General features: G+C 31.2%; 3 protein-coding genes across 3 annotated transcripts; all 3 read left to right on the top strand.

The window, feature by feature from the left end:
• The first annotated feature begins 2755 nt into the window (after positions 1–2755).
• Positions 2756–3521, top strand: LOC125874781 (kunitz trypsin inhibitor 5-like). The gene has a single exon (XM_049555806.1). The coding sequence runs from the start codon at positions 2808–2810 to the stop codon at positions 3438–3440; it is 633 nt and encodes a 210-aa protein (XP_049411763.1). The 5' UTR covers positions 2756–2807; the 3' UTR covers positions 3441–3521.
• Positions 3522–5329: 1808 nt separating this feature from the next.
• Positions 5330–6167, top strand: LOC125874782 (kunitz trypsin inhibitor 5-like). Its single transcript, XM_049555807.1, has 2 exons — positions 5330–5745; positions 5930–6167. The coding sequence occupies exons 1-2, from the start codon at positions 5337–5339 to the stop codon at positions 6130–6132; spliced, it is 612 nt and encodes a 203-aa protein (XP_049411764.1). The 5' UTR covers positions 5330–5336; the 3' UTR covers positions 6133–6167.
• Positions 6168–7228: 1061 nt separating this feature from the next.
• Positions 7229–12027, top strand: LOC125874694 (18S rRNA (guanine-N(7))-methyltransferase RID2). Its single transcript, XM_049555689.1, has 9 exons — positions 7229–7420; positions 7497–7572; positions 8201–8284; positions 8370–8425; positions 9366–9422; positions 9794–9843; positions 9992–10144; positions 11284–11419; positions 11529–12027. Exons 1-9 carry the CDS (start codon positions 7325–7327, stop codon positions 11691–11693), a joined length of 873 nt encoding a protein of 290 aa, XP_049411646.1. The 5' UTR covers positions 7229–7324; the 3' UTR covers positions 11694–12027.
• The last annotated feature ends 1626 nt before the right edge of the window (positions 12028–13653 follow it).

Here is a 13653-nt window from a genome sequence, read left to right as displayed (position 1 = left end):
TAAAAGAGAACAAAAGAAAGAACTCACTACGCAAAAAAAAAATTCAAAAAAATGACACATACAAATTCCTATTTCTTTTAATTTTGTTTGGCTTAAACACAAAAATATTAAAAAGTATATTTCACATTTTAAATAAATATTACATTCAATATAATAAATTCCTAAGAATAAAGAGTCACTGTAATTAAGAGAATTAAGAATGTGGTTTTGGAGTTGTTTGTAACATAAAAATGACAAACCAACATAATTTATCCAGAAGAAACAAAAATATGCTTTGACATATTAGCCTTACTTGCTAATTAAAAGTAATATATGAAATTATAATTGAAAAAGATAATGCACCGCAAAGCTTAAAAATATTGTAACATATCAGCCACTAATTCTCTAACCGAAGATGACTACAAAATAACACACAATTTTAGTGTGATTTTATAGTGTTAATATAACCTTCTACATTAAATAATTAAAGGTTATGAATATGAAAGGCTTGAGAGGTTATGAATATGAAAGGTTTGGGAGTTATGAATAATATTAATACTAATTTAAGAATATAATTTATATAATTGAAGAGGTATAAGATAAGAAAAATTTGCAAGAAAAAAATAATTGAAAGAAATAAGAAAAAATGTCAAAGAAAAGAGAAAAATAAATAAATATGAATGTAGGCTATAAAGAGGTGTCACATCACCTTCTCTATGTTCATCCTTTATATAGATACATAGATTCTTTTATTTTTGGAAGTTTTTTCTTTCTTTCCAATCGAATGATCAATTTTGCAAGTTTTAGCGACTAGTTTTAATTTGATGGATTATATTTCTAGGGGAGCTCATTTGGTTTTTCTTCCCATCAATATAAATAATATAATATAATACAATAAAATGAAAATTAAAAGTAAGTGTCACTAGATAAGAAATCCAAAAGGCTTTCATTAAAAGAAATCATTTTTAATTATCATCTAATTAAATTATACTAATGGATAGTGTATAAATAAAAGGAAAGGGTCAAGAAAGGCAGGACAAGTTGTTAAGTATATAAAATCAACTTTAAATTTCAAAACGGTTATTAGACACTAAATAAAAAAATTATATTGGCCATCATCACTTGTCGAGTAGCAGAGTATGAATTCATGGAAACTAATGATGTCTGACTATGAATTCCATTCAGATCGAAATTGCAGAAAAATAACGTGCGTTCAAACAAGTATAATATTCAAAGTGTTTATGGTGAAAATTATACTTAAATTATCACTTTTTTTTCGTAAATATTATCTTAATTATTAATTGTTCTTTTTAAATGTTTAAACTATCACTTCCTTTCATATTAAAACACACTCTTTCATATTGAGTTAATCAAATATTTATTTTTATCGAAAACATACGTATGTAAATGGCCTTCAGCATTAAGGTGTCTTTTAATTAAAAAAAATGATAATTAAAATATGAAATTCACTTAAAATATAGTTAACTGTTTTACTTTTACCATTAACTCAAATCTAAATGATGTGACAAGACAAACCATATGCTGCAGCCACCTCATAGTGTCTCTCTGAAGTATTCTACTAGCAAACTGTGTGATAAAAACATTAGTATATAATATGTATCTTATGTTACTTTTTTTTTTTATATACCACGATATTATAACATGAAAAATTAAATAATAATATCTAGCTGGCTCCGATCCAATTTTAGCCTATGGTTTCAGTAATTTAAATATTAAATAATGAGAACTAAATAAAACCAGATGGATTAAATATTAAATAAAACCATATGCTTCCATCTCTTATTGTCTCTTCACCCTACGCGACAGGTAAACTAGGAGTACTATAAATATAATATTCTTATGTAGTACTTCATCATTATAGTAATTTCACTTTCCCGTGTATAATTTTTTAAACTAAAGTTACAGAATCGAGCTCCATCTCATTTAAAAACAAGTTTCAATTTTTGATATGTATCAAATAAAATAATATTACATAAATTGAAGCGAAAGACGTGCGTATATAAGGTGAGAATTCAAAATTGTCATTCTAGCCTCATCTTTGACTGATGCATTCCATTCCCAAAATGATTACTTAATTAATTAGGTCTACATGTATTTCATGAATGAATATATGAATGCCGCGTCCTCTCCTTTGGTGCTTGTCGGTGGCAAATTTATACTACTATATGAAATTCACTACTTTAACATTGAATTGGTCAAATTATTCATATACATCTTTTCCGTCTAGTGTTCATTATTTACACTAGAGTCTGATTAAATTTAAATTTATTCCGTATAGTTCCTTATTCGAGGAAAGCATTCTCTGTCAAAGATTTTTTTCATACCTAAAACTTAAACGCAAAACCTTTGATTAAGAAGGAACAAACACATCCACTACATCCACATCATTTTGTAGTTTTTATATACTATTATTTTATAATATCTCTTATGAACAAAAATAATAATCTCTTGAAAAAAAAAACATAAAATTAAAACCAATTTATGAAAAATCAAAAAGTAAATTGACCCAAAATATTAAAGTAATTCAATTTTAAAATTTATTTAAATAACTCTTAAAAAAACATATCACATAAATTAGGATCGAAAAAGTACAAAACTATTATTTTATTACCGTTACAATTATTAAAATTTTAGCCCCACCACTATCGCACGCCTCCTTCTTACAAAAAAAAAAAAAAAACGAGTAATGAAGATATGACGATCCACCAACGTGCAAAAAATCATCACCCTTATCTCTCTATAAATTGACATCCACTTGCCATAAACACTCATATCAAAATCAAACTAACACAAGAAAAAATAAAATCATGAACACCCTTTTGTTACTATTTTCACTTTCACTTTCAATTATTCCATTTACCTTATGTGTACCCAATCCCTCAAGAATACTCTCATCATCATCTCCAGTTCTCGATATCAATGGTGATAAAGTTCAAGCAGGTCCCAACTACTTCATCTTACCCGTCATTCGAGGAAAAGGCGGCGGACTTTACCCATCCAACGTTAAACAACACAATAGTACATGTCCTAGAGACATTATTCAAGAGACCGACGAGGTACAACAAGGATTGCCAGTAGTGTTTACACGTCTCGACGCGAAAAAAGGCGTCGTTCGTGTATCTACTGACGTTAATGTTAGGTTTTATACTCCGACGATTTGTGCTAGAGAAACTATTTGGAAACTTGGAGCGTATGATGACAAGTTGAAACAGTATTTTGTTGTGACGGGTGGAGTTGAAGGTAACCCGGGTCCGAAAACCGTGGGTAATTGGTTTAAGATTGAGAAATTCGGGTCGGATTATAAGTTTGTGTTTTGTCCAACTGTGTGTAAGTTTTGTAAAGTTATTTGTAAGGATGTTGGGGTTTTTATGAAGGATGGAGTTAGGTTTTTGGCTCTTAGTGACACTCCATTTAAAGTTATGTTTAAGAAGACTTTTTGATTGGGTAATTTTTTTTTTTAATTTGTCAAGTTTTATGGTAAATGGAAAGATTTGGTTTATAATAATATTATGTTTTTGATATAGGAATGCGACTCTTTATTTTTATTTTTTTCTATTGCTAGCTAGTGTTTCTTAATTAATTTTCGTCTATTGGATTGTTATTCATCAAAAACTTGTTAAAATTTAAAAGTTTAATTTTATCTTATTTTGTACGAAAATGGAAAATCTACATTTCAGTAAATGATTAAGTTTTTCTTAAATTGTCTCTTCAACAATAGGCGTTATATAAATTAAATTGCAATTATGTTTTCGGGATTTTAATGTATACATGACTTTTCTTTTAAAAAAAATGAATACTTCCTCCGATTCTAATTTATATAAATATGTTTAATAAAATACAAAATCAAATTTTTCTTTTTGAAACTTTCGATCGAAGATGAAACTTAGAAATATTTATGGCTAATTATAACTTGAATATTTAGCGTAGAACTTGGGAAAATTTACCTCTTCATTAGCATACAATTTTCTTAGAAGATATGAAACAAGTGAAGTATTAATCAGTAAATTAAGCCTAGTTTTAGTAATATTTGAAAATGTTTTTTAAAGTAATCCTTCGTTCTCTCATCTCTGTTTTACCACAAATAAAATTATACTCTAGTACGTAACTACCGAACTACGCATTATATGACTATAATTTTTGTACCGAACTATGAGTAAAATTCAATCCACTATAAATAATGAGTTTATTTATAAAATATAAAAAATTATGGTAATTTTTTTTTAAAAAAAAAGTTCTTAACTAATAGAATTTAATCAAAATACTAGATTTTTTCTTATATTTAGGAATTTTAATTGTTTTTCAAATAGTGAGAATTTTTTTTTTCCACTCGGCGTCCGTAACACATATTGAAGCTCCGACTAAATCCAAATTGCGCACTTCAGGGTCCATTCGGGGGTGGCGCTCTCAACAAAATTTCCTCCATACTTAAGACTCAAATTCGAGACTTCTGATTAAGAGTAAAACACCTTTAGTGTACCACAACCCATATTGCTAAATAGAGACAAGTTATTGGACCCAAACAATATTTGCCAAGTTTTTTCCTATATTTTATGGAATATTTATGGCCAAACACGTCACTGAACATAATTTCGATCTGTTAAGTGTCATGTATTCATAGATGCATTAAAGTCAACATCTAGAGGACTCCTCCAGTCCAATCAAGATGTGCGTTCATTATTGACCAACTTATGTGAAGCTCCATTTCAGTTATCAACATCATGCTTCTATCCCTCCATTTCAACTTTTCTGACCCATTTTTATTTTTATTTTTGAGATTCAAATAAATTTATTTTAATTTTAAAATTTTCATATATTATTTTCTACATATTTTGAATTGTTAATTATTATATTTTATAATACTTTCACTTAGTTTACAAATATATAAATTTCATTTCAAAATAAGTTGAAGATTTTATACTCAAATTTTTTATTAAACTTAAATTATTTGACTATCAAAAAATAAAACGTGTCACATAAATTAGCATAGAGACAATATTATTTTTAAGTCAAATATTATTACTCCTTTACTTAGCTTGATCTTTATATCAAATAAGTATTTTATTTTATTTGTTTATATATCAACTAATTTTTTTTAGGAGATGTTTGCGGTTAATAAAAATCAAGTAATATAATTCAAAGAGATTATTTATTCATATAAATATTTTGACTGAGTATCCCATTTTAAAAATCATTGAACACGTTTGATTTAAAATTTCAGGGACCGCCACTATTTTTTTTTACTTTCACTACCAACAGAAATTAAAGTAGCTTATCCCTTAGCTATAAATTGACATCCAATTCTGATCATTCAACGCACCAAAAAAAAAATAAAAAAAATGAACATTCTTTTGCTACTTTCAATAATTCCATTTACCTTAGCATCATCGTCATCGTCATCACTATCTGATCCAGTTCTGGACGTCAATGGTGAGGAAGTCGAAGCCGGTCCTAACTACTTCATCTTACCAGTGATCCGAGGAAGAGGCGGTGGCGGACTTTCCCCATTCAACGTTAAACAAAACAACACTTGTCCTAGGGACATTATACAATGGGATGACGAGGAACAAGAAGGATTGCCCGTAGTGTTTACACGAATCGACGCTAAAAAAAGCGTCGTTCGTGTATCCACTGATGTTAATGTTAGGTTTTATACTCCGACGATTTGTGCTAGAGAAACTATTTGGAAACTTGGAGAGTATGATGACAAGTTGAAACAGTATTTTGTTGTGACGGGTGGAGTTGAAGGTAACCCGGGTCCGAAAACCGTGGGTAATTGGTTTAAGATTGAGAAATTNCGTCGTTCGTGTATCCACTGATGTTAATGTTAGGTTTTATACTCCGACGATTTGTGCTAGAGAAACTATTTGGAAACTTGGAGAGTATGATGACAAGTTGAAACAGTATTTTATTGTGACGGGTGGAGTTGAAGGTAACCCGGGTCCGAAAACCGTGGGTAATTGGTTTAAGATTGAGAAATTCGGGTCGGGTTATAAGTTTGTGTACTGTCCAAGTGTGTGCAAGTTTTGTAAAGTTATTTGTAAAGATGTTGGGATTTTGATTACTAAGGATGGAGTAAGGTTATTGGCACTTAGTGACACTCCTCATAAAGTCATGTTCAAGAAGACTTTCTGATTTTGGCAACTTTATTTTGTAATAATAAATAAATATTTTGATGTAATCTTGGTTGTGTAAAGTTTGGGCATGGCTTGATCTTCATCTACACATCATTAATGTTGTTTATTTTATCTACCCACCTTGTTTCTGTTTCTTCTAAAAAAATAGTAGTATTATTTTTCACAATATTTGTTATTTTCACGCTTAATCGATAACAATAAGTCACTGAATAAAGATATGCTTTGAGGTTAGTATAACTGAAATAATTAGATGTCACAGTACAAGAAAATAATCAAGCAAATAAATTATATATTAAAGAACATAATACTTAGTTTAATATGATTTAGTCAATTGTTTTACCTACAATGAATTTTGGAGAGAATATCTCGAAAAGTTCACACTTAAATTTAAAGAGGTCTAGTTTATTCTTTTTACGGTGAAATTGACTTTTATTAACTATAAAAATGATCTCTGTAGAGTTTACATTGAAATGAAATGTTTCAAAATTTTATGTCTAATATAATGCGTACATCATAATTTAAGGTGAAAATTTTCACTAAAAGTGATAGTTATATTCATATTAGTGAGGATTCATCAAATCAAACCCATTGTAGCATTATGTGAGCTTAACTTAACGTTTAGAGTAGTTGCTTCACTTTTCCAACTAAACACCAATCATCTATTGGAGAATATATTGATCAAATTACATCTAATAGAGTTACTAAGATTTTGTAAACAATATTATTGATCTTTATGAAAAAATTAACCCCGATGCTTTCAGTTAGGGAGGAACTAGTAACCTGTATGCGAATTCAGCTGAACTCAGTAGATTTTGCTCAAATAATATATTAATGTTAATAGATTTATTTAATATATACAAATATTAAATTTAGAATCCTTATTATCACTTAAAATCGTCATTACAAAATTCAAAATCCATAAAATTGAAATTTCATCTTTTTATCTCTGCGTGGGTTAACCAATTGATAGTGTTTGTTTAAAAAAAGTAAATGTTTCATGTATTGACGGGGCAATTAGACATAATTAAACAGAAGGAACTGATTGACGGACATAATTCAGAAGTGAGGGGACCAAAGAGAAATTATCTGTAAAAGTCGCGGGGCTTTGCTAGGGTTTAACGCAGAGAAATTTTACGCCTTTCTTCTTCGGAAAAAAGAGAAATCGAATTAGCTAGCCGGAGCTCAGAAAAATGTCGAGACCGGAACTCCTAGCACCGCCGGAAATTTTCTACAATGACGATGAAGCTAGAAAATATACCTCATCTTCTCGAATTATTGACATACAGGTATATATCCTATTGTAATGAACAATTTTATAGTTATATGGTAATGCTTCTGATATCTGTTTGTATTTATTGAAAGACACAACTTTCCGAGAGAGCATTGGAGCTTCTTGCTTTGCCAGATGATGGCGTCCCAAGATTGCTTCTTGATATTGGTATGTATGTATGTTTATAAGTATTACCTGAAAAATTTGTAAAGGAGAATTTGATGGGCTAGATTTAGCATTGTGAATGAAAATAAACGAATTTGAGCATTCTGAGCTTCCTTATATCCTATATTTGTCCAAGTATGGTTGGTCCTTCTGGTTTATAGTAAAGCTTGTTAGGTGCATATGGTCTATCACATAAAGGAGTCTTCATGTTTACAAGGTATTGACTTTTCCTATGCGGAGAAAGTTTTGTAGGTTTAATTTAAATAGGAAAGTGTTCACCTTCTTAAATTGTTGAACAATCAGAGTAGAATGAAGTGTTTGATTGGCCTTTTATACTGTAGCATGGGAAAGTGCCTCAATGTTTACTGGTGTAGAGTTACGCAATTTAGCCAGGTTTGCTTGTGTCTCTGAGTTCACTTAGGTAGTAGTGGTCAACATGTAAACCTGAAAGATTGGAACTTCTGGAATTGTTGCACTTATGGATCCTACAGCTGTATCTTTAAAGCAAAGACGCTTGTTTCTGCATATTCAATTGTTTAGTTTTGAGATTTCAAACTCATTTCACCATATTCAGTTAAACGAAAGTGTGAAGGAAAAACAATGATATTTCATTCTTTCTTGTTTTTCGAAGGTTGCGGATCAGGTCTAAGTGGAGAGACACTCACTGAGCATGGACACCAGTGGCTTGGTTTGGATATATCAGAATCAATGCTTGGTATGTGAATTTCTTCTTAAATGAGTAAAAATTTGATATCTTGCTATGATCTTTATCAGACCGCTAAATGGTGGTTTTATTCTAGATATTGCATTGGAGCGTGAGGTTGAGGGTGATCTGATGCTGGGTGACATGGGTCAGGTAAGTTTCTTAGTTTCTTCTGAATGCTTCATCCCACTGTCAATTGTGATTTAAAATGCCAGATACACCTTGTTGTTATTCTATAATCCTGTTGCTTGGGCTGTAACTTTTTTAAAGTTGTCAAAACTCGTACATGATCCACCACCCTGTGTACGTAGCTCATCAGCTGAGAAATCTCGAAGTGCCCAAAAAGGAAAGGGAAATACTGCATATAACTACAGACTTGAACATGCTAGCTTGTCATGAAAACATTGAGCATACTAATGAACCTATCAAAAAATATGACAAAGTACCAATTCATGGAAGCAAAGCTTCAGCTTTACCCAGCTAAATATGACACTTCATTTTGCATGATGTATTTTTCTTCTCTGTTTTGATGACAAACAAGTGATGATTTTTAGGTTACAAGTTTACAAGCTGTAATGCTACTCTCAAATCGAGAATAGGTTATTCCACAATTCCATACCTCATAATTTTGCATGCAAGTCATCTATATATTAGGTGGAGTTTTGTATCAATACCATTTACATTTCTTCCTTGAGCCCTCTTAAATACTATGAATATAGATATGTTTATTTCTAGAATATTCTGCCTATAAGGCTATAACTATCATCTATATTTAGGATTTTCAAGGCAAAGGCATAGTAGACATATTCATAGTCATTTGGATATGGTTTTCCAGCATGATTTGTCTGCAAAGTCTATTTTTTTTTTGTGTGCGCTTAAAGACTGGAGAAGATGAAGGATCATGAATTGTGGTTGTCTATCTTGGTTGATTGTGCACACAATTAGATTACTTATCAGCTGAGATGTGCCAATAATGCTGTTGATAAACTTTTACGTTGATAGAAATGTTACAAGTTGTCAAATAATGGGTAGTTCAAATTCGTACATGTTCTTTTATAGAATGGCATAAATTATCTGTTTGCATCTATCGTAGGGCTTAGGGCTTCGATCTGGTATTCTGGATGGTGCCATCAGTATCTCAGCTGTGCAGGTATTTTTTTCCCTCTTCTTTGTTGAGATCTTCAATTTTCTGAGCTGATAATGATGATAGTTACCAGGGGAGCCTTGCCAATTTAGAGTTATGTGTGAAATGTCATCTATTGTTTTTTCATAATCAATTTTGTGCTTTTGATATGAAATAATTAGCGTATGTACTACTTTGAAGTTTCAAGAGGCACGTCTTGCCATAGTCCTCATAATCTCATCATCTCCTTGCAAACATTCTCTGGTTATGACTTCAATTTGGTACCTGTATGAATTTCCTTTAGTTGGTTTTGGGTGAATTATCAATACACACCGATTTGTATAGCTTCTTAAGGCATATTACTTATCAGTTCTGATGTACTTAATTTTCCCGAGCAGTGGTTGTGCAATGCTGACAAATCTTGTCATGAACCTCGGATAAGATTGAAGTAAGTAAAAAAAAATCTTTTCTTATTGTTAGTTGGTCAATTGTGATGTTAATCTCCTCATGATCCATTTATGATGTCATTGTAGTTGAATGATTTCATACTCCTTCTAGCTATCTAAGTAGTATGCATTTTATTCATAACTCTGCAGGGCTTTCTTTAGTTCCTTGTATAGATGTTTGGGAAGGGGAGCAAGAGCAGTACTCCAGATCTATCCTGAAAATCTTGCTCAGAGAGAGCTGATTCTGGGTTTTGCCATGCGAGCTGGATTTTCTGGAGGCATAGTTGTTGACTACCCACACAGGTTAGGAACCTATAGATTTAATTTACTGTCATTTTTTCCTAATTTTGTTGTGAAATAGTTTGAAAATTTAGCAGTTTACCCAAGTGCAGCTCATTCCTCAATGGTCCACCCCTGACCTAAATGTACCTGACATGTACAAAGGGAAGTCTTATATGGCTAAGTTGCACTTTTTTCATTCTAGATACAGCTTAGTTGTGTGAACTTTTGTAGCGTGTTACCCTTCAATTTATTTGAATTGAGATAGTTTAGGCCATCTGTAAGCAGCATCAATCAAAGTAAATAAGCACTTGTCAACCACAGACTGGCTTTTGCGACCGTTAGTTCCTCCTGTGGACTTCCCTATACCTCTCTCATTCTCAGCGTATGTGCCAAAGGCACTTTTGGAACGTTGACCAAGTACACACTATTGCTCTAATATTGATAGAACTGCTTTACAAATTGATTAGCCAAAGACAAACTGTTTTTTCTCACAAAGTATTTTTTGAAAAGCACTTCTGACAGAACACTGTTCAAAATAAACAGATTTTAGAAGTTCGGCCAAACTGACTATTAATCTTACTAAGCACCCTCCTAACAATTGTTAAGAGTGGGTTGGTGTATAAAGATTAACAGTTTAATTGCCTAAGATGAGGTTTAGCAAATAAAGGACCAACCTGTATTACATAATTTTTTTTTTTAATTTGGTCAATTCCATTAGTATGACGAAGCTATTTGCGTTTTGGAAGTAAAACTTTAATGTGTAGAACACAAAAGGGAAATGACTGAAGCAAGCAAAGTGCAAAAAGATTTTATCCCTTTTTTATGTAGCTGCAAAAAGATGCATGAAACGAGTTATTTCTTCTACTCTTTCTTTTATTAAGTTATTTTTCTACCTTATATCGTTATATCACGCTAAAGATTTTGCTTTTGTACTTGGAAAAGATATTGCCTTGGTAACAAAGATTATTATGAATTGACCAGTATCAGTTAGTGTAAGCTTAACCAAAAGTAGAACCAAGGAACCTGAATTTTTTGGTGCTTGAGATGTATGTTAGCTTTGCCCCAGGATATGATCACAATGCACTTTCAAGTGAAGGTTCATTTTGTTTTGATTTGGTTGCTGTCCTGACATAAGATTGTATGTTGTTTTGTTATCACAGTTCTAAAAGGAGGAAGGAATACTTGGTTCTCACTTGTGGTCCACCGTCTCTCAGCACCACTACTCCCGAAGGAAAGGGTGAAGATGGAGAGAGTTGTTCTGATGAAGACAGTAGCGAAGATGAAGAAAACCAGACAGTAAGTAATTCAAGGGCACTTAACTTACCGCCACTGAAGCTAATCAGTGTCTTTCCTCCTCCCAAAACCATTTTTTTTTTGTTTTTACTCCCATCACTCTACTGTGCAGGTTTGCATATCTGACAGGCGCAGGCCTAGAAAAAAGCAAAAGGTGAACAAGAAAGGCAAAGGGAGGGACTGGGTTCTGAGGAAGAAAGAACACATGAGGAAAAAAGGGAATGCGGTTCCTGCAGATAGCAAATACACCGCACGTAAAAGAAAAGATCGGTTTTGATCCATTAGTAAGATATATTCGGGTTGATTTATATGTTTTGAACAGAACTTCAGCACAAGGAGCTAAAATTATTGCTTATTGACCGAAGTGAGAAGCAAAAATATTCTGATAAAAGACGTTCCTCAGATTGTTTAAAGATTCTGGGATAGTTTTGTGAGACCTGAATACAATTTTTCAGCTGAGTTCAAGAGTAAACAAGACGGTCTATAGTTTCTTGGTTCTTTACGTATGATTTTTTTTCAGTTGGAGGTTGTTTTTCGATAGATCAACGTAGTGTGTATTTAACCCCTTCTGGAGTTGATCACTGGTTGAATACTTTATTTTCTTATGCAGTAGAAATTGTGTTTATTTATCTTTCTAAGTGGGGGGATTCATTGGCAGTTCCATCTTATGGTAAAAGTCCCAAATAGTACTCCCTCTGTCCCTTTTTAGTTGTCCACTTTAGAAATGACACACAGATTAAGGCAACAATGATTAGCATAGTTAAGTTACAATTTTACTCTTATGGCAACTTTTCAGTTCAAAATTACAACCACTTCTTTGAATTCAAGTGAAATAAATTGGAGGGAAATAGCATACACTTCTACAATTTTCAAGAAGTGTAAATAAGGGTATAATAGGAAAAATTTTGTTGTCCTTTCTTGATTTGTTAAAATAGACAACTAAATAGGGATAACTAAAAAATGAAATATGGACAACTAAATAGGGACGGAGGGAGTAGTAGTTATGAATTAAATTGGGTTAAAAGAGGAGATCGAGTAATTTAAATGAAATTGGATAGTTTTGATCGATTTTGAGAAATTCCTTTTATTATGGATATTTATGTTAAGTTTAGTCATGGTAGGAATATAAATAATTCGATATTGTAATGAAAGATAAAAAAATTAATTTATAAATGAAAGTTAACGGAATATTTATAATGCTTTTCCCTTTAATAAATTAAGAACTATACAATTATTAGAGTAATTTCCCTAGATAGTCATTCATGTTTGAGAAATTACCTAGAAATATCACTTATGTTTGTTTTAGGACTATAATATCATCTAACTTTGCCTATTTTCCTCAAAATATACTTGACACAAAAAATACATTATCTCTCTCCTATTAGAATGCCATGTCACATTTTTTAATTTATTAATAATATTTTTTTAATTCTTTAAATGACACCTTGTTTAATGTATCTATAAGAGAGCATTAATCCATTCTCTATGAAAATCTAGTTACTTCAATTTTATAGCGAAAATATTTATCTTATGTTTCATTTACGAGTATTTGCCGTTATATCCATACAAAAATTTAGTCTTGTTGTCGAGGAAAAAATTAAACTAGTTACTTGAAGCTGATGAAGAAACATAAATTTAGTTGGATATTTAGAGATAAACTAGATATTAGAAACATTGATTTTTACACAAATTATAAATATCCATTGCTTGTTTACGGTAAAAAATCAAAGGTTTCTTGTTCATGGTAAAAAAAAAAAATTTACACAAACTATACACATTTGTTCAAAGCTTAGGCAGATTTAAACAATAGAAATATCTGATTAAAAAACAAGCAAGCAAAAAACCCCTAAATTTTAAGAAAATTACTCCAATATCATGTTAAGTATTCAAATTTATTTCACAATTTACACTTCAAAAATAAAAGAATCAAAAGAAAACTTGAATTTTACCTCGTGGCGATTTCTTTGGTCATCAAAGGTATACAGCGGCTCAGGAGACAGTTCCTTATGCAAATTCGTTAATTTATTCCTTGAAGAACCAGAGAAACCACATATTTTCTTGAAGAATCGGAGGAGCTCATATTAGAGTTCGTTATGTAATTTTTTTTATTGGGTATAATATATGGATTGTCTAAATTTTTAAAAAAATTTGTTAATAATAAAAAAAAAGGGAATAATGTGACATGGCATCCTAGTAGGAAAGAGATAATGTATTTATTGTGTCAAATATATTTTGAG

This window comes from Solanum stenotomum, chromosome 8 (genome assembly GCF_019186545.1).
Source record: "Solanum stenotomum isolate F172 chromosome 8, ASM1918654v1, whole genome shotgun sequence".
NCBI lineage: Eukaryota > Viridiplantae > Streptophyta > Magnoliopsida > Solanales > Solanaceae > Solanum > Solanum stenotomum.
Note: the sequence above shows the minus strand (reverse complement) of the source record. Positions and strands in the feature narration are given on the sequence as shown.

What these genes read in the sequence shown, in the direction of transcription:
- LOC125874781 (XM_049555806.1), top strand. Translation starts at nt 2,808, where the DNA reads ATGAACACCCTTTTGTTACTATTTTCACTTTCACTTTCAATTATTCCA.
- LOC125874782 (XM_049555807.1), top strand. Translation starts at nt 5,337, where the DNA reads ATGAACATTCTTTTGCTACTTTCAATAATTCCATTTACCTTAGCATCA. An exon ending in TGTGACGGGTGGAGTTGAAG is followed by an intron (nt 5,746 to 5,929) that starts GTAACCCGGGTC and finishes GTGGAGTTGAAG; the next exon opens with GTAACCCGGGTCCGAAAACC.
- LOC125874694 (XM_049555689.1), top strand. Translation starts at nt 7,325, where the DNA reads ATGTCGAGACCGGAACTCCTAGCACCGCCGGAAATTTTCTACAATGAC. An exon ending in TATATCAGAATCAATGCTTG is followed by an intron (nt 8,285 to 8,369) that starts GTATGTGAATTT and finishes GTTTTATTCTAG; the next exon opens with ATATTGCATTGGAGCGTGAG. An exon ending in TCAGTATCTCAGCTGTGCAG is followed by an intron (nt 9,423 to 9,793) that starts GTATTTTTTTCC and finishes TTTCCCGAGCAG; the next exon opens with TGGTTGTGCAATGCTGACAA.